Genomic DNA, 20,980 nt, shown 5'->3' with positions numbered 1-20,980 from the left:
TGATGGTGCCAATAAAGGAAAAAAAAACCCTCTGGAACAGCTTCCAAGCTGGGGTGTGCTCCCTTCCCAGCGGAGGAGGACGCCAGGAGCCTCCCAGCAAGCCAGGCCTGGGCTCATTCCTCCTTCCCTAAAAAGAGCAGGGAGCTATTTTACACCTCGTTCACACCGGGAACGTGAGCTGGGTGTCATTCCAAGGCTCTTCTGTCACCCGGGATAAGTTCGGAGAACCCACCGAGCTGCTGGTCCCCCTTTGCTGCCTTACAAGGCAGGGCCAGGATGAGGCCCAGGCCCAGAGCATGGAGGATTCCAGGAGCATGGACCAGCCTGGCAAAGCTCCCAGGTCCCTCCCTTTCCATCCCACCTTCACTCCCACCTCCCACTGCAAAAAGCCACGGAGAAGCCAAGCACCCAAATCGATCCTCCCTCTTCCCACTGAGCAGGACTCGGAGATTTTTGCTTTTAAAGCCAAATTTCCATTTGGCTTTAGTTTTAATTCCATTGGGATGTCGTTGTCCTACATGCAGGATTTGGGAGTGAGAGCAGAGGACGTGCCAAGCTCAGGAAAATCATTCTCCCTGTGAGGATGAGGATTGACACGTCCATCATCAGCCTGTGGCTCCATCCCAGCACCCAAAAACATCAGGGAGAGCTCAGAGAGCTTCCAAGGATTAATCAAGGTCCCAGCCTGGCACCAAACTTTTCCAAAGCCTCTTATCTCCATGTCCATCCCCATTTCTGATTCTCCAGCCCCTCCATGCCATGGAGAGGTGTCTTGGGTTGCAATACAAGATGTGGCCAGAAATGTGTATTCTATCACCATCTGTTAAAACCGAGTGGGGTTGTGATTCCTTATCTCTGTGGCACATACCATCTGCTAATGGGCCATCTTTAAAACCAGGTGGGGAAATCATTTTTATCTTTTCCACAACCCATCCTCCCTCCAGGAAGAAATCATCTGTTGATAATGGGCCATTCAGTCCCACTGTGTGACTGATAAAATTACATCATCTCACTGGGAGATGCTCCAGCCAGGGGAGGAGCCAAGCCTCTCCTACCTAGATTAAAAAACTGAGATTTTGAACAGCAAGTTATCCATCTTTTCATTGAATTCCAGAGGAACACTGGACCTTTTCCACATCATTCCTGCACATTCAGAGGAAAACTGCACCTTCTACAGGAGCACTGCTCCAGCTGAACCACATCTGCCACTGCAGGAGGATGCAGCCACCATTGAATGGGACTGCTGCCAACACCCTGACTGACTGACGGGTGTCAGGTTGGATTCTGACTCTGTCACTGTTTTGGGATTGCTCTTTGTAATACTGTATTTCTATTTTAATTTTCCTAGTAAAAAATTGTTATTCCTAATTCCCCTATCTTTGCCTGAGAGCCCCTTAATTTCAAAATTATAATAACAATTTGGAGGAAGGGGGTTTACATTCTCCATTTCAAAGAGAAGCTTCTGCCTTTATTGGCAGACACCTGTCCTTCCAACCAGGACAAGAGGGCTCAGCTCTGGTCTCCAGCATGGATGTAAGGAAGAGGGATGATGTTTTCCAGTTTCCCACATAACTATGGATAACCTGGACCCACTTTCAGCAGTGGAATCTCCATCAGGGCTCCTCCATTTCCAAGACAAATGCCTCAAAGATACCTGGAGGTGCTAAAGCCCTGGATGGCACATTCCTAAGGGTGAATCCACTCTTTCCTCTCCATCAGCTTTTCCTCAAGCATGGACACTGCCCATCCCAGAGGTGGCTCCATCAGGAAACACCACAGTGACCCACCTCAACAACATCTTAAAATAAACCAGGATACAGATTAAACAAGCCTGGAAAAAGGAAAAATCTGGAGCAGGTTGGGAAGAAAACTGTTAAATGAAGGAGAATGAGCTCTTTCCTACCTGCCTGATGCCTCCTGGATCCGTCTCCACTTGGAAGGGGGGTTGTTGTGGTCTCCATCCCCTCCAACCTGCTGTGGCTGACGTCTCTTCTGGGGGTGCAGGAGCTTGCACTGGGCACCCTTGGGACAGACACCTTTCTTGGCAAAGTCAGGACAAACCAGAGTGTGCTTCTTCTTGCACTGCCAGGGAAAGAGGGAACAGGGTTGGAAAAGGCAGGGAAAACCCAGTGGGAGCACAGGAATCCACAGCTGAGCTCCTTCAGGTGGCACCAACCCCTTGCTAAAGGGAGAGAGAGGGATGTGTTGGCATTTCCTTCTCTGCATCAAAACAATATTCCAGGAAAAAGTGCTACTAAAAATAATATTCTAGTCTGGTACATGTCACACTCACCCACAGTTTTCCAAGTGCTTGATTTTATGGATTCAAATCACCAAAGCCTTAGCAGCAGTGATTTACTCCTGGAGAAGTTCCAAGGAGTTTATTTGGGCTGGAGAAGCTGGTTTTGGAGATGACTCAGGGTTTTGTTGTCCCAGACATGCTTAGGACTTGGGAAAAGAGCAAAGAAGAGCCTGAACAAAATCCTTTTAGGACTTATTCTGGGATTTCTTCCTGGACCAGCCTTCTGAGGAAGATGAAGCTCAACCTGCTCTTCCCAAAGCTTGGTTGATGCTCTCCCATCCAAGGAAACTTAGTGTGGCCATGGAATGGGGCTGTTAAAACAACAGCATTGAGATGTTCATCCCTAAAAATGTTCCTGCACTTCCAGCTGCAGATTTTGGCAGCTTCCAGCAGCCACCAGTGGGAATGAGGTGTCATCAGCATCCCAGAGCTTCCCCACAAGGCTTTCTGCTGGGAAATGCCACTTTTTGGCAGTGGGAAAGTCAGGAAGAGATGCAGGCAGAGAAGAGGAGATGCTTTCAGCTGGGATTTCTATCTGAGTGCTTGGGAATGAAGGTGGGAGGAAGGAAAAAGAACAGTCTCTCTCTAATCTCAGTTCCCTGCAATCCACAGATCTCATCCCAGCATATCCCAAGGGATGAAGGGTGGGAGCAGGTCCTGGATCCCTCTTAGTTCCACATGGACCCACTCCCACCCAGGATGCTCCATCCCACCCAGCTTGGCTTTTGCATCACATTGTGACATCCAGGGAGAAACTCAACCCAACACAATGAAAAATTCCCAACTCCAACATCCATCCCCTTCTCCATGAGAAATGTGTGTCCTTCCACACTCAGATCCCAATGCATCCCATTCCTCCATGCTACAGACACTCAAATTCTGGGGAAAACAAGATAAATCCATGGGGAGAGAAACACAGGGAGGGTTCCTGCACCACCATTCTGGCCTGTTTATAAAAATCCACCCTGCCAACACTGCAGGATGGAGGTCAGCTCCTGCCCTTTTAATGCAACTTTACTTGGGGGACACGGGAGCAGCTCCCAGTGCTGACCTTTGGGATTAAGCAGGATCCCTGCTGAGCTCTCTCCTTGAAAAGCAGAAGGATTCTGCACCTCCATGGCCTGGGGCTGAGCACTGAAGTCAGCAGCAGAGCAAGGAGCTGGTGTGCTGGAGGTTGGGGAGCAGCAGGAGGGCTGGGATCCACATGGACACACGGATATGGGCTCCATGGGGGAGACAGCTCAGTGATAGTGCTGCTTTTTCACAAAAAAAACCCCAAACATTTAAACCCCCCATTCTTATCATTTTCCACTTCTTATTTCAAGGAGCTGGAATGGGAAGTAACTATACAACCAATGGGAAACCTGGAAGTGGAGTCAGGTCTGAACAGTGCCTGGCTTTGCCATTACACCCAAATTCTCTGTTTTTATGGAATCATGGAATGCTTTGGGTTGGAAGGGACTTAGAAATCATCTTGTTCCAACCTCCTTCCATTATCCCAGGTTGCTCCAAGCCCCCTCCAATGTGGACTTCAACACTTCCACAGATGCAGCAGCTACAGCTTCTCTGGGAATTTCATTCTAGCACTTCACCACCTTCACAGGGAATAATTTCTTTCCAATAAAGGTCTCCCTAGAACCTTCTTGTCTCTAGGCAGGACATTCCCAGCTCTCCCAGCCTGGCTCCACAGGATATTTTCTTCATTTTCTCACTTTACCTGCACACAGAGTACATCCTGGACGAAAGAGAAACATTTGGGAAAGGTGGTGACCAGACAGGAATTCCAACACAGGAATTTCTCCCAAAATATTAGCAAGTAGAAAAGTAAATCTCTCAACCTAATAACTTCTTTTAAAATAAATGGGACAAAATTAGGGAAGAGAGAAAAAATAAAGGAACAGCCCATTAGGGACTGAAGACTGGGATGAATGCATGGGCAGAGATTCTAAGCTCACCTGGAAGGGACAATTCCAATGGAGCATGAGATTGTGGGGATGGGCCCTGGTGCCAGGTCCAGGTCTGACCATCCCCAGCTCCTGGAATCACAAAATATCCTGAGTTGAAAGGAACTCCCAAGGATCATCAAGTCCAAATCCTGGCTCTGCTCAAGATGATGCCTGAAAATGATGTGAAATCCCCTTCTGTAAAGGGGTTTCCAGCACAAAATGGATTTGGAAAGGAGAAGAGCAGGAAAGCAGAAACCCTGACCTCAAAAAAGCCACATGGATGAATCACTGCTACATCGAGGAATTGTGTTCTTTTGGGAAAAGGCCAAGAAATGTGGCTGTTCCTTCCCAGTGGGGCACCAGTTATGGCTGGGCACCAGGATCAGGATGTGCCACCACCCAGCCCCAACCTCCAAATGAACCTTGGAGCAGCCCATGTTTATTGGCTCCATGGTAAAAAGATACTTTCATAAAGAAAACAAACCCTGTGTGGCTAATCCTGGGGCTGTGTCCCTAGCTCAGGTTTCTAATGGCTTTTCCACACTGCTCCCAGTGCTCCTGCCCTGACTCCATCCTCCTTCTCCCACAGCTGGGATGGTGAGGCTGGAATTGCCTCCAGAGGCTGGAAAAGCCCCTCTGTTTATTTACAGTAGCTCCCCTGCTCCTGCCAGACCCAGCATGCTGGGGCTGGGTTTCCAAAGGGAATTTTGCCCAGCGGGGCTGTGGGGTGATGCTGGGGGCCATCTGATCCCTGCCACCTGTTGGGGTGGCTAATTATACCCCCCCTCAGGACCCCTGCCAGACCACAGGTTGGGCCATAAAAAGGGAAAAAAAAAAGTCTGGTCCTTTCCACCAGAGAGATGAGAAAACCCCAGAGAATCCCTAAAAAGCCACAAGGAGAAACCTCACCCCACTCCTGCTCCATGCCAACACCCCCATGGATGTGTCCCAGTCCCAGTGTCCCCACTGTGGGGTTCCCCCCACAGCCTGTCCAGCAATGCCCAGGGTTGGGATGGTGCCCAGCTGGCAGAACTCATGTCCAGGACTCCTCCCTGGCTGCCAAGGCAGCTTTGGGTGAAATTCCAGGTGCTGTCAAGGATCCACAAGGCCTTAAATGGTCCAACGTGCTCCAGGAGTGAGACAGGGATGAGGAGGTTTGCAGGGCCCAGCCTTCTTTAGCAGGGAGCTGGCAAAGGAGGAGGCAGCAACTGGTGGAAAGTCCTGGCTCAATCTTGGGAATGATGTTAATGAACATTTTCCACGAACAAGCCTGGCAGGAGGGGATGGAGGGTGGGAGGAAGGTGAAGCTGGGTCACTGGACCAACCAACAATCACCCACTGACCCTATGGGGTGGGGAGGAGAGATCCCACCCAGCCTGGCATTCCTGGATCCTGGGCAGCACTTTGGCCAGGTTGAACTTCTCAAGTGTCTCCAGGCTTCATCTCACCCCCTGCTCCTTTCCCAGCACTGGGGGACAGCAGGTGACAAGGGTTGGACTTTGATGATCCTTGTGGGCCCCTCCCAACTCAAAATATTGTTATTCTGTGAAGAGATGACAAAGTGGAACATCTTCCCATCTCCTTGGGATCCATGTCCATACCTTTATCCATCATGACAGACACAAATCCCACCAAACAGATCTTAAGGAGAAGGGGAACATTAAAATCCCCAAAACTCAACTGCCTCATCTCCAGTGTTTTCTATTTTTTAAAGCCCTCTTGAGCATCCATGCAGCTTTTGCTGCAGCTGTTCCAGGTACCCCCATGGCCAAGCAGTGGGATTAATGGACTGGATGGATGTCAGGCTGTTTTAATGTCCTTCTAAGTGGCTGTTGGGAAGTGATGGCTGGAGGTGCCGGGGCTGTTTTGACGCCGCTCTGAAGTGACAGCCAGTAAATGGCTTTTTTATAATTGGGTGCAGATGGAAACAGCCTTAAAGGAAAAAAAAATACCAGCTCACTGTCATTAAAACCTGGAGGACAATACATCTGAACATCATCCAGACTGGAATAATGATGGAAGCATTTAACCAATGTGGTTATCTGAAGGAATTTGCTCCCAAACGGGTTTCTGCCCTCAAAAGGATTTGCCCAGCAAAAGGTCTGCAGCAAAGGGATGACTCCTGATGGTCATCTCCTAATGATCAGAGGGATTTGGGATCTAAAAACTCCCTAGGATCCACTGCAAATCCATAAATTCTCTCCTTTGGTTTTTCCAGGAGATAAAACAACATTTGAGCTAAAATACCTCTGGAGCTGGAGCAACACCAGGATGGTGTTTTAAAAATTATTGTGAAAATTGTATTTAAGAGGAAGCAAAGCAGCTGGGAGGGAATTCCTGCCCATGGCAAGGGGGTGGAACAGGATGGTCTTTAAGGTCTATTCCAACCCAAACCAGCCTGTGATTCCAGGATTCTGTGGAACAATGGCACCACCCACTTGGTGTCATCTGCAAACTTGCCAAAGTGGAACTCAATCCCATTATATCATTAATGAAGGCATTAATACCACTGGTCCCAGTACAGACCCTTGAGGGACACCCCCTGTCACTGGTTTCCACTGGATATCGAGGCTGTAACTTTTTGGACATCCAGAAAGTGAATTCTGAACCTGGCATTCATCCCTTTGTGGCAATGCCTATGGAATTCAACCATCCCCTGCCCTGCTTTGAGGAATCCCATTTCCAGGCACCTCCACAATCCCAATGATTCCAAAAGAGCCACTTTCACATGGGCTCCCCACCAATGAGAATTGCCACCCCCAAATCATCACTGCTGGCTGTGGAGTGAGGCAGACACCCACTGACATTCCCAACAGCCTCATCTCCATCAGGGATGATGGGCTCCACCACATTCCTGGTTCCAGCTGGCTCAGGGAAGGAGCACAGTGGGATCCTGGGGTGCATTAGGAAGAGCAAGTTGAGGGAGGTGATGCTGCCCCTCTCCTCAGCACAGATGGGACACATCTGGAGTGCTCTGCCCAGTGCTGGAGACATGGAGCTCCTGGAGCAGGTCCAGAGGAGGACAAGGATGATGAAGGGACTGGAGCATCTCTGAGAAGGAAAGGCTGAGGGAGCTGGGGCTGCTCAGCCTGGAGAGGAGACACAGCTGAGAGGGGACCCCATCCCTGCCTGTCCCTGTCTGCAGGGAGGGCTCAGAGAGGGACCAGGCTCTGCTCTGGGGGCCCAGCAATGGCACAGGAGGAACAGGCAGGAACTGATCCCAGGAAGTTCCACCTGGACATGAGGCAGAACTTCTCCCCTGGGCAGTGACCAAGCCCTGAACAGACCAGAGAGGCTGTGGAGTCGCCCTCACTGGAGATATTCCAGAATTCTCTGGGCACAATCCTGTGCCAGGTGCTCTGAGATGACCCTGGAGCTTGGACCAGATGCTCCATTGTGGTTCCTTCCACTCTGTGATCCTGGGAATCACCCACTGCTCACAGGATGTGGGGATTTTCTGACAGAGAACACAGCAGATCAAAGGGAGATTACAGACAAGAAGCAAAGAACCAATCTGCTGGGTTTTGGGTTCATCTCTACAGAAGTTCAGGCTGAAATCAGGAACTCTCTACCTCATCACTACATTCCTGCTTTAGAGCTGTGATTCTGTGGCTGCTCTTCTCCCAAACTTCACAATTCTCACATTTTGTGCCCCACCTCCTTCTACAAAGATATTAAAGTGCAAGAAAGAGAAAATCTCAGCCTGGGATTTATCTTGGTGCTGTTATCAACAGTCCCAGGCTATTAAGCAGTTCCAGTTCATCCTGATAAGCCCCATCTTTAATGTAAGGGTCAGAATTCCATTGGAGATGCTACAGTTAAATTAAAGGAGCAATAAGAACCCTCATTATCCCATTACAAACTATGAGATACAACTGGAAACCCACAAGATTTCCATAGAGATACACAGATAGGATTGGCCAGGGAAGAATCCTGACTGGTTTTAAACCTCTTCTGAAGGCTACAGAGTGTTTCCAGTGGGAAGATCCCACCACCATGACTGGGATTTATCATTTATTATCAGCAGCATTCATTGCTCAAAGGATGTGGACAAGAACTCAGCATTTCCAACAAACCAATGGGATGAACCTGGAGAGATTTCAGCTGGCTCAAATCCATCCTGGACACTACTCAAGGCCTTAAAAACAGCCCCATTACCCATCTTACACATTCCTTATTTTAAATAAAAATTTCACTTACTCATCAGTTTGGTGACTGAAGATTTCTGCTACACATTATGGGGGGGAAAAAAAAAATCCCAAATCAAGCTCTCAGAAAACATCTGTCAACCAAAGCCAAAATTAAGGATAAAACAAAATGAAGTTGCTTTTCTAGCTGATTTTCATACAGCTGCAGTAGACTATAAAAGAGCTATCAAAGGCAGAGCTCTCCATCAGCTATTTCCAAATTATTATAGAATCAGGAAATTGTTTAGGTTGGAAAATCCCATTCCCCCAGCACTGCCAAGGCCACCACTAAGTCATGTCCACATGTGCCACATCCACAAGGCTGTTAAATCCCTCCAGGAATGAATATTCCACAACCTGCTGACAACTCTTGGTCCAAGAGTTCCTCAAGGAAAAGCCAAGTTGGTTGGGATTCAACATGGGATCAAAGGAAGGGAAAAAAAGACCCAGAATCACCAAGATCTGATGGCTGTGAGGAAAGAAAAATGCTGGTTGAACCAGAAAAACCATGAGATCAGAAAGCCTGAACAGTGTTGAACTTCACCTTTCCATGAGAAAAGATTAAGGCAAACAAGGATCCCAGGCTGCTGCTCTCCATCATTGGGCAATTAAGAGGAAACCCCACAGAAATTTAATATTTACTGTTGTAACACAGCTCATGTGGCGTTTTCTAAAGAAATGTGTTAAATTGAATGTATCAAACACACAAAATAAGTTTCTGGAGGGAAACTGTTGAACTTCCACCAGAAAAGGAAAAAATAACCAACCAAACACACAAAAAACCACACAAGGACAAGGTTTCAGCTGAGAAAAAAACCCCACATTTGGATTTTCTACAGCAAAGTCAAGCAGCTGCCACTGCAAAAAAACACCAAGCTCCACCTGGAGGAGGAAAATTATTCTTCCCAAGGAAGCAGCACTTCCTCAGGCAGTGCTGCCCCTGTCCCATATTTTTTACATGGATAAAACAGAAATTAGAGTTTGGTCTAATAAAAAGATGGATTTAAGGAATCAGATGAGCTGGATGAGCAGTCCCAGCACAGCTCAACCCTCCTGCCATGGCAGTGCCCATGTCAAGCTCCACCATCACAAGGCTGGCTGTGCCAGTTGGGATTCCAGAGGGATGGGAACAGATTCTCCTCTTATCCATGATTTATTCCAGTACATCTCCTTCCCAGGGAAGCCTAGTTGTTTAATCTCACTGTGTCTCACTGTTTAACAGCTCCCAGGAGGGAACAATTTACCCACAGACTCCAAGACAGCCAATGGAAACAATCCTGGAGAGAGATTTAATGCTGCTCTGGTGCTAATGGGCACAGAGGGGGGGGGAAATTATTTCATTATTTAATTATTATTTAATTTTCCAGTGGCAGCAATGGAATTGTTGAGTGGTTTGAGTTGGAAGGGACTTTAATGATGTCATTCCAAACTCCTTCCACTATTCCAGGTTTCTCCAAGCCTTGTCCAATCTGGTGTCTGACACTTTCAGGGATGGGGCACCCACAGCTGCTCTGGAAACCTGTGCCAGAGCCTCACCACCCTCACAGGAAGGAATTTCTTCTCAATATCCCATCAAAATCTTCTCTCCTTCATCTTTTGTGCCTGGAAAGCAAATCCCAAAGCAGGTGCTCCTTGGGGTCACCTATGGGTGAGCTCCCAGCTCCAGGATTTTGGCCACACAGAGATCCCAGCCCATGGTTTGCCATCAAATTTGGTTTGGGTTGGAAAAGTCCTTAAAGCCCATCCTGTTCCAAGCCCCTGCCATGGGCAGGGACACTTTCCACTATCCCAGGTTGCTCCAAGCCTTGTCCAGCCTGGCCTGGGACACTTCCAGGGATGGGGCACCACAATGTCTCCATCCAGTGTCTCCTCCTGCTTGTCCCTTGCTCTGGGGTCACATCACCACAGACACTTCACCCACTGGTGCTGCCTCATCCCCCACACCCTCCTCTCCTGAAGGATTCCTCTTCCAAGTCCCTGCACAAGGCCCCATATGGGAGCAGGGATGTGGAACCACAGAGGAGCTCTGACCATAGAGCAGCTCATGAAAACATCTCTGGAAAACCCTGGGAAGAACCTGCAAGAGGCCCCATTTCTCCCTCTCCTCCCACTTCCCTTTTGGGGTTTCCTCCAGTGCAGGTGGCCACCCCAAAGGGACCTCCCAGCATGACCAGGTCAGGGTGCCAGGGAAGGGCAGGCAGCTCCAGGAAAATTGGGACAGAGATCTCCAAGGTGGGAATCACTCTGTGGCTTTAAGGGATGCATTGTGCTGTGTTTAGGGATGATCCCTTCAGGAAGCAAAAATGATGGAGGAACTCCCCAGCCCATGACCCAGGAACCTGTAGGAATGCTGGAAATCAAGGTTCTGGCTCTGCCACCAGCTCCCTTCTGGAAACAGAATTCCAGAATCATTTAGGTTGGAAAAGCTCTCCAAAATCATCAGGTCCAACTTTTGACAAATTAATATTTGGGTAATATTCCCTTTAAAAAGGATGTGATTATAGTCTTGTACAGGAGTGTTCCCTATCCCCAAGGGTGGATTTAGACCCTTCTAGAGTCCTAAAAAAAGGACTTGGGAATGCAAAAATTAAAGCTTTCTCACTTAATTCTAAATTCCTGGTGAAGCCAGAGTGGGTCAGTCCTGGCATCATTTGTAGGAAGAGCAGCTGGAATTACAGCCCATGGAATGGGTCAAAGGTGGATCAACATGTCCTGAGAATCCTGCAACACATCCTAGGAAGTACTTAAGAGACAACACTGCCAATGACACATCATAAATTATGGATAATAATGGACATTTTTGATGGAGGTCTGCTAAAAATCAGGAATTGTGTTTGTCTGGGAGAGCACAAAGAGAAAAACACACCTGGGAGAAGAGCCCAGTGTGCCAAATATCAGCATAAAACAACTTAAATTCCTAATTATGGATGATCCTTATCAGAGCTGATCCACCCAGGATCTCTCACACCTTCACATTCCGTGCTCTTTGTGCTTCAAACCAACATTGCTGGGACAGGGAAAGGCAGAACGAGGCAAGATTTACTCCCATCCTAAATAATTCACAAGAAAAGGGACTGCTCATCTTTAACAAGCCATCGTTTTATGAAGCAAGGTTAACATTTTTCCTTGATTCACTGGAATATTATAAACTCTCCGGGGTCCATTTGAGGACTTTCTACTTGGAGCAAAGGCACAGACTCAGCACTTTTTATATTATTTAGAGAATAAAATTAACCCTTAATGGCCCAAGCTGGAATTTCTCCTCCCCAGTTAAATATGGCCTGCTCAGCAATTTCTCCCCATATATAATTACAGGCTGCTATCCATCATCTGGAGGAGAATGCTTTCCCGACGTTCCCAAAGTGACGCCGTAAGCACTTTTCCTAATAGAATAAATATTCTAAATATCTCTTTTATATTTTCATTTAAATTGGAATATTTTAAAAATAATTGTGGGGACCCTGCCTGCCTGGTTGGAGGGAGGTGGCAGGATGCCTGTGTTTCCCTTCTCAGGGAATGTTTATCCTGCATCAAGTTCCCCTCCATGAGCTGCCACAAAAAGTAATTAGGTCCAGACTAATTTATTAGAGCTTCCCACTGCTGATGATGATGTCCTGCTTTCTTTAAAACTCTCACTTTTAGCTTTTTTTTCCCTGGTTTTTGCTCTTTGGTGGTTTCTTCTCAGGAAAGGATGGGGAAAACACTAGATGGGGTTTAATGGGACTTGACAGTGCTGGGTTCAAAGCTAGGCTTGATGATCTTGGAGGTCTTTTCCAGCCTAATCCCATCCTAGATTCCATCTGGTGTTGTGTTTGGATTCTGGGACAGGCTGGGGGGATCTGAGCACCTACAGCTTCTCTTGATAAGTTGTACCTCTGCAGATGAGCTCTACCAGGATGGAGAAAAGGAGAAGAGCCCTCTGGGGCACCCACAACTCCTCTGGACAATCTGTGTCAGGGCCTCACCACATTCACAGAGAAGAGCTTCTTCCCAATATCCCATCTATCCCTGCCCTCTGGCAGTGGGAAACCATTCCCATTTGTCCTGGCACTCCAGGTCCTTGTTCAAAGTCCTTCTCCAGCTCTCCTGGAGCCCCTTTAGCCCCTCAGAAATGGTTCTAAGGTCTCCTCAGAGTCTCCCCTTTTCCAGGCTGGACATTCCCAGCTGTCCCAGCCTGGCTCCAGAGCAGAGGGGCTCCAGAATTTGGAGCATCTCCATGGCCTCCTCTGGACTCACTCCAGCAGCTCCACAGGTGCAGGGGTCCCCCCTTTCCCACTAGTCACAATTGTCCAAGGATGAGCAGAAATCCAATACCATAATCCATAACCCAGCTGGAAAATGGCAAAGATGAGCCAAGATTTCCCAAGGGAACACCAGCATGGTCAACACTCTCCCTCAGCCACAGAAAGGTGAGATCCTGTGTGTTCCAAATTCCTTTGGAACAGCAAATGGCAGCTGGCAACAAGCTCCACAAAAGCTGCTCCACAATTTTCATGTTACATTGGATACCAAAAGCTCATGGATAAGGCTGCAACTCTCCCCAGGGTGAACATGAAGTCCATGTAGGACTTCACTGCACAGATCCAAACCATCCCCAGGACCTGGAAGTGGCTCTGTGAGTCCCCCAGGCACAGCCAAATGCTGAGCTGGCTCAGCAAGGCTGGTCTTGCACCTAAAACTAAGCCACAGGATTTAATGCTCAAATTTTAACCTGTCATGGAGCCAGTGTGGAAGATAAGCATCAATGCCTATGGATTTTCTAGGTGAAACAGGGAATCCTAAATATTTTCCTACGTTTTTCAGCTGTTTCAGTGAGGGGATTTCAGGGCAGGTGCTTCCAGCTCAGACACTGGTAACACCAACACCCCATGCAGGCTCTTACCAGGGAAGCACCTGGTTAAAGGTGCATCACACTGATGACCTGAAGCCTTTGATTTCCTTCCCTTTTTCCCTAAACAAACCACTTTGCCAAAACCCCTTGGAAAAGCACAGGACTGTTCTTCATCACATCCAGCTGCTCCCTGTGGTGCTGTAGCTGGTGCAGGATGCTGCTCATGGCTTTGGCTTTGGCCCACAGCAGCTGGGATAAATCCCTCTTTACCTTTTCTCCCATGGGACAATATCCTTTGAGGAAATCTTGGCACACTTCTGCCTTCCTGGACACGTAGACATGGCTGTAGGGGCAATTGCTGTTGCTGCAGATCCCCTTTAAGTAGTAGGAACACACTGGCATCTGCAAGAGGAGGAGAAATCCATCAGCAATCCTTAAACCCACGACTCAGAATCATTGCAACCCCCAGACCTGAAATAAAAGCGTGACAAGTGTAAAATAAATAGAAATCTTTTGCCAGCCACCAATCCCAGATGTGTTTTTAGCTCTTGCACTGGTTTCCTGCAAGGCAGCTCCCTGCCTTGTGTTCCTGGTGTTTGGGAGGGAGCAAAGGTGCTTCCCTCAGCATCCTTCAGGGATGCTGGAGGGAGGGTGAAAAGCTGGAAACTGCCACCAGGAAGAAAGGAGGGAGGGGACAGGGAAATGTCATAAATTCTGGGAACACCTTTAGCAGGGGATGATGCAGTGATGGAGATGGGAACAGTGCAGGGATCACACCCAGCCCAGCTGCCACATCCCACAGGGAATTCTGGCCATCACCAAGGCCAAAACAGCATCTTGGGGGTGATTCCTATTTGGTTCTTCCATGGATAGGGAAGTGGCTGGAAGGGGGTTTGATAAAAGCTCCAAAGGGGGGGAAAAAGCACCTCTGCAAGGATTTTGGAGGGGCTGCATCATTCCAAAGCAGCACCCTGGAATTCCCCAGGGCTGTGATGTCCCTGTGCACTGGAGGGATGCTCCAGGAGGGAGTGAAAGCAGGAGGAGAGCCCAGGCTGCTGCCATGAGCCCTGGAGAAGGAGAGCAGCGGGATGGACGGAGCAGATCCTGATCCCGCGCTCCTGAGCAGCCGAGGGGGAAAACCAACAGAGCAAGGATTCTCCTCATCGTCCTCAAAGCACAAACTTCACCTTCTGCCAGCTGTTATCATTAAAAACAAATTACCAGCCTGCTGCCATATTTCAGCATCCTTAACTTACCGGCAGCTTCCCGCTTCCCGCCCCGACCAGGCTTCCCCAAGGTCCGGCTCCTCCTGCTCCTGCATCCCAAATTTCCTCACTGCTCGGTGTGGTGTTGATCCTCCCATCCACCAGCAGCATCCTGGTCCCACATCAAGCATCCCCAAGTAATATTTACAATCCTGCAGTAACCACTATAGCTGGGGCTATCCGGAAAAATCCCTTATCCCTGAAGGGCACATTAAGGGTTGAACTAAATTGCCTCGCTGGAGGCCGAGAGGAAAGAAAACAAAGGGTGCTTTAAAAGAGGAGAGTTTATTTTTAATTGTCTTTTAACTGCAGACATTAACATAAAGGACAGGGCTCTGGGGCGATCTTTGGCAGTGCTGGTGGTGTGACCGTAAACGATTCCCTTAATGTAGTTTTTGATATAGAGCCCAAATTAGCTCTAATAAAAAGGGATAATAAAGGCAGCTCTCTGACAAAAATAAACTCCTCCTCGCTGTCAAGCCCGAGCCATTATCAAGAGGAAGCAGCGCTCTCATTTCAATTAACCTTGTTTGCACCCCAGCACGTCCACACAAATAACAATAACATTAATTCAAGGCACTGGGGCGCTGCGGCCGCCTTCGACAGCTCCGACTCTCTGAGAGCTCTGGAGGCAGCAGCTAAATGAACCCGAAACTCCACGTGAGCCTCCAAATTGCTCACAACTGAGTTTTGAAGCTCTATTAGGGAGAAAAATGCTGATTCTTTCCGAGTTCCTCAAGGGGAAAAGCTGTTGGAACAGCAGCGGGCGGCTCCTCGAGTCCTGGCCTCTGGCAACCTGCTCTTCCTTCAGATTTCCTGGTCTCTCCCCATTGCTGGGATGTGGCAGTGGCTCTGATCCGTTGTGGAAAAATTCCCTGTGTGTCATTTCAGTGGGTGCTTCTCACCAAAGGCTCTACAATTTGAACTGTGAGGTCCTGGCAGTGGTTGCAGAGAAGCTGTGGCTGCCCCATCCCTGGAGTGCCCAAGGCCAGGTTGGATTGGCTTGGAGAAACTTGGGATAGTGGATGGTGTCCCTGCCCATGGAAGAACAAGAAGAGCTTTCCTTCTTCTCCAGGCTCTTTTTTTTCCATAACCAGAGGGTGTTGGAAACCACTGGAGTTTGGATCTGCAAAGCTCTGTGACAATCTGGAGCCATCCTCCATCCTGGAGACCATTCCCTGCTTGGAGCAAGGGGTTTGCTGCTCTAGGATGGGGAAAAGCTCCCTGCTGCTGTGACAGCTGAATTCATGCAGTTTTCCATAGAAAACAGTGATTTTTTCCCCAGAGAAAATAGTGATTATTCCCATTTTTCAGTGGGGAAACTGAGGCATGGGAGTGCACAAAGGTGAGAAGTGGTTTTGTCCTGAAACCAAGAGCCAAGCCCTGTGAGCCTTTGATCCTTCACCTCCTGGATTGCACATCCCATCCCAGTAAAATTCCACCAAGGTGACATACACAATAACCTAAACTTTCTCTGATGAGGAGATTTTGGGGTGTCCCTCTCCAATAACCACAGAGTGAAATCGATGGGACCAACAAAATCAGGAATCCCCAAACCACCCCATCATCATCCCACATGGAAAAAAACAAAGGATTTTATTAAAACCTCAACTCCAACAACCAAAAACCAACCATGCACAATCCTTCACCTGAGGAAAAGGTGGGATTTACTCCAAAAACTCCATGAGCAGGAGGAAAACTGCTTCCTTCCTCTGCTGAGTGCCTTCACCTGCTTTCCCCAGCCCTGATAAATGAGGGAAAAGCCACCTTTGCCAAGAATCACCTGGGTTAACGGGGAGCTCTGGGATTTGGAAAGCAAAGTTGCCTCTTGCTTTGGGAAGCAGCATTCCCATGGCAATAAATCACCCTGGAACAAGTTTGAACTCCATGGAGGAGGTTGTTTCTCTTCCAGCCCTTGCTGATGACAAGGTGGCAAACAGGGAGACCTCTGAACCACCCTCAGGGTGGTTAATCCTGTGAAAAATAATTCCCCTTCCCAACAGAGCATGGCAGAAAAAACGTGCTCCAAAAGCTTTTCAGAGCTGGCACTGCCTGCTTTGATTTTGGTTTGTTAATTAATGATTCATCTTGAGTTTAGGGGATGCTTCCTTAGCTCAGGATAAAGGTGAGATGGGCTGAGGTCACTGCATCCCATGGGATCCCATCCCAGGAATTCTGTCCCCAAAATATTATTGGCAAACAGCTCCTTGGCACAGTCACTCCTTTTAAATTTAGTTTAATTACTACAATATTACTGTTCTCAAACTGGTGAGGTGCTGCTAAAGGTTAAGTTTTCAACCATTCTCCATTTATTCACCCAAAACAGAGCCCAGAAGTCAAATCTGGAGATCCTCCTTGAGGGACCTGGAGGGGAAACTGAGGCCACATCTCCACCAGGAATTTAAACATGCCAAGGAATATTGCTGGGTAGAGAGACCACAAATTCATCCACATCCAACCATCACATTCTTTGGTGGATAAACCACCAACTGCAACAGCTCCTTGGGTACTTCCAATTCCCAAGTTTCATCTAGGTTTTTCACCCTGGGACCAAAAAAGACTTCACCACCTTCTGAAATTCCATTTAATTTAGAGTTTATGGTTCTGTGGATGAATTTCAATGCTTCACCTCTGAGGTGCAGGTAGAGGGTTGTACATTGTTTACTTAGATGACAAGAAGTAGCTGGCCTCATTAATCACAATAATTTTGGATAAACCAACAGCTAAACCCAATGCAAAGCTTCCTTCATTCTTGGCTTATTTCTGAAGACTGACGTGGTTACAGGATGAAAAAAAAACCCCAAACTGTTCTTTTTTCCATCTATCAATCCTCATCCCCATTCGTGCTCTGACATGCCACGAGGCAGGGAATGCAGCTGTCCCTGTCCCTGTTTTATGTACTTGTGATTAAGTGACTCTGAAGAGAAATCCATGTAAAAAACATCTGGTGCTCCGTGTCTCGTTCGCAGCGACTTCCCGGGTAACTTATGAGCTCCCCACGGACAAGGAACGTGCCTCAGGCACCTCAGCTTCCCTGCTGGAGCCTCCAAAGCTACATCCAAGAGGAGATCCCAGCCACTAAACACAGGCTGAGGTGTTAAATCATCACTGATAAACTCAAAGTAAAACCTGGATTATTTTTCCACCTTGGGTAATAAAACCACACAGCTCCAAATACGCCAAAAAAGTGAAAAACAATGAACTCCAAACTTGTTATGCCACAGTTTCAAAATGATTTATCTGCTTGGCATTTTAGAACTGATTTTTAATAATTTAAAGCTCCAAGTTATGTTTGTTAAAACATCCTCTGACCCCAGCACAGAGGGATTTACAGGGAAATGTGATCTTAAGTAGGGAAGGATTAGAGGCAACTAAACGGCCTTAATGATCTTGGAGGTATTTTTTAGACCTCTAAAACCTCACAGGTTTTTTCTAGACTTCAACCATAGGGTGGTGAGGCCCTGGTACAGGTTGCCCAAAGAAGCTGTGGATGCCCCATCCCTGGAAAAATTCAAGGCCAGGTTGGATGGGGCTTGGAGCAACCTGGGATAGTGGAAGGTGTCCCTGACCATGGCAGAGGGGTTGGAATGAGATGATCCTGAAGGTCCCATCCATCCCAAACCATTCCATGGTTCTGTCACAACTCAGGAGCCTGAAGAGTTCAGCAAGGAAACTCCAAATTCAGTGAGGAAGAACCTTCCAACAACCACCCCTTTGCACACAGAGCCACATTCCCACTGGGAAGTCACACAGACCTTGTCCTTGGACACCTTGTGGGAAAATGGACAGGTCCCATCCGTCTTCTTGCAGGTGCCACGGAGAAACCTGGAGACAGAGAGGGTTGGACACGAGGTGAGTCACAAAATGAATGGTTTTATACAAAACCACACAATTGCTGCTGAGCTCATCCCTAAATTAGTACAGATCCCCTTTGTTGGAAGAGCAGATGATGATTGCTGATAGATTTTATTCTTTCATCACATTTGGCTGGTGATTAGTAGGTAGAGCAAGGCAAATCCCAAAATTCAGACATGATGCTCCCAGAAGGAGAAAGGTCCTTCCAAGAGCTCTGATTACTCCAAGCTGCAGAGAAAAGTTGTGGATTCCCCATCCCTGGAAGTGTCCAAGGCTTGGAGCAATCTGGGATAGTGGAAGGTGTCCCTGCCCATGGCAAGGGAGGTGGATTGGATCATCTTAAAGATCCTTTCCAAACCAAACCATCCCAGGATTCTATGATCCCATTCTGTGAGATGCTGGATGAAGCTCTAGATGGGAGAGGCCACTAACTAGGAGGAGTAAAGACAGACCCAGAACAGGAACCAAGATCCCAAAGCAAATGAGGAATTCAAGAGTTTTTTCCTAGGAGTCACCACTGTGAGAGTAGATTAACAAAAATAAAAAATGACAAGGGAAAGCTAAAGAAGGGGTTGAAGATAAAGGAAGCAGGACAAGGAGACACAAAACTGGGAGAAATCAGTGTTGTCCTCCAATGATGCTTGGAAATGAGACAGGATAGAGACCCAAAACACTTCAAGGAGCACAATTCCTAAAGTAGGCAAGGAGTTATGGGATTTGTTATGGGAGAATGAGTGAGAGGGAGTAAAATCAGTTAAAAAACCCAATAAATCACCCTCCCCTCCTCTATGGTCTCCCATTGAGCTTTGAGCAACTTCCAAGTGATTCCAGCACAGCAGCAATTTTATGGAGAAATTACTCCAGGAGTTCATCAGTGGAGTTGGCTTTTCTGCACTTTTTAAATGACTCATAATAGAGTTTAATCAACTCTTGGGCAGGTCTAATGAGCTGCCAACATGGATCAGTTCTCCTGGAATAAATCACAGAGTCTCGGAGCTGCACGACGTCACAGGCTGAGGGATTCAAACCTATTGGACTGATCCAAACAGATCTGAGGAATGCTCCTGAAGGAATAACCTGGACTGTGATCAGGGCTCAAGTCACCCAGCCCAGAAAAGAAGGCTGCAAAGGGACCTTAGAGCCCCTTCCAGTGCCTAAAGGGGCTCCAAAGGAGCTAAAGAGGGACTTGGGACAAGGGATGGAGTGACAGGACAAGGGGAATGGCTTCCCACTGCCAGAGAGACAGGCAGGATATTAGGAAGATACTTTTCCCTATGAGGCTGGTGAGGCCCTGGAATAGAATTTCCAGAGAAGCTGTGGCTGTCCCATCCCTGAAAGTGTTCCAGGCCAGGCTGGATAGGGCTTGGAGCAACCTGGGATAGTGGAAGGTGTCCCTGCCCATGGCAGGAGTTTGGAATTCAGTACTTGAAAAACAATTCCATGATTCTCTGGCCTCTTATCCTCCTCCTTCCAACCCAACAGCACACAACCTACACCTGACCCAAAACTCCCATCCTTGCTGTCCTACATCTCTGTTACCAGTTTGCTTCCCTTAGGAATACCCCACAAGGAAGCACCAAAGCCACCCCATGTCCCAGTTTCCCAGGACTCTGTGTCCATCCCTACCTGGTGCAGACAGCCACTTTCTCTGGGTCGTGGATGTAGGGGCAGCTGTCCCCCCGGTTGCACCTCCCAAAGCGGTTGTAGTACATACAATATTCCTTCTTCTTCTTCTTCTGCTTGGCTTGGCGGATGATGGCCAAGCTCCTCTGCACAGCACGGCTGAAGGAGAAAGAGGGACAAGGTCAGGGAAAAACCTCCAGCTCCAACAGTGTGATGACATGGAGAAGACACCTCAACAACAGCTGAAACCACAGAGCAGCCCATCTTTGGAGAGTGAAGTTTCCCATCTTTAGGAAGTTCATGCTTGTAAGCCCTTAAGTATTTTCAATTTTTGGCTGATTTTACCCCAAACCATTAAAAATCTGCAAAATAACATCAAAATCATCAGTTAGATCCCTTATCACCCCCATAACTCTGATTCTCTCCTCAGATTTTATAAATGTGGAGAGGATTTCCCACACTGTTGGGAATATGGTGAGGAAGGGAACATCCTCTCCTTGTGCAGCACAGGATGCCAAGGCTGAATGACTTGGGGGGCTCTTCAGCACATGCCCCACTAACTGGGCCTGATGCTATTTATGGCCTTCAAGTGGGCACCTGCTCATGAACCCCAAAGAAAGAGAATTTATGTGATGGCCACAGGAACAAAAAGTACCACCAAAGAGCAGAAAAGCTCCTTTTTATTTGCCTGGTCCCACTAGAAGCTACTTAGGGAGCTCAGAAGTTGCTTAGCACATGCTTTCCATGAGCTTCCAGCTGGAGAGGGAATTATCCAGCAGCTCTTGGGATGTGTGGGACCAGGTGGAAGAGATCTGGGTGAACATAAACCATGGGGGGTACATCACATCTCTCAGAGCAGATAATTCAGTGATAGGGCACAGTCAGCTCTGGTTTGCTGAGAATGCAGTGCATTATCCATGAAAATACAGGTTCAATGAACTGATTTTGAAAGAAAATGCACATTTTTACCT

General features: G+C 47.8%; 1 protein-coding gene across 1 annotated transcript in view; it reads right to left on the bottom strand.

Annotated features, from left to right (window-relative positions):
* The window catches only part of ZC3H3 (zinc finger CCCH-type containing 3), a 128,459-nt gene that overhangs the window by 9,696 nt on the left and 97,783 nt on the right, over nucleotides 1-20,980 (bottom strand). The window contains exons 7-10 of the mRNA XM_056484512.1: nucleotides 20,013-20,168; nucleotides 18,287-18,356; nucleotides 13,537-13,668; nucleotides 1,904-2,082 (exon numbers count right to left, since the gene is read on the bottom strand). Of these exons, the coding sequence (XP_056340487.1) occupies nucleotides 1,904-2,082; nucleotides 13,537-13,668; nucleotides 18,287-18,356; nucleotides 20,013-20,168 (537 nt within the window). The remainder of the gene's footprint in view (nucleotides 1-1,903; nucleotides 2,083-13,536; nucleotides 13,669-18,286; nucleotides 18,357-20,012; nucleotides 20,169-20,980) is intronic.

Source organism: Oenanthe melanoleuca, chromosome 2, assembly GCF_029582105.1.
Source record: "Oenanthe melanoleuca isolate GR-GAL-2019-014 chromosome 2, OMel1.0, whole genome shotgun sequence".
Taxonomy (NCBI): Eukaryota; Metazoa; Chordata; class Aves; order Passeriformes; family Muscicapidae; genus Oenanthe; species Oenanthe melanoleuca.
Note: the sequence above shows the minus strand (reverse complement) of the source record. Positions and strands in the feature narration are given on the sequence as shown.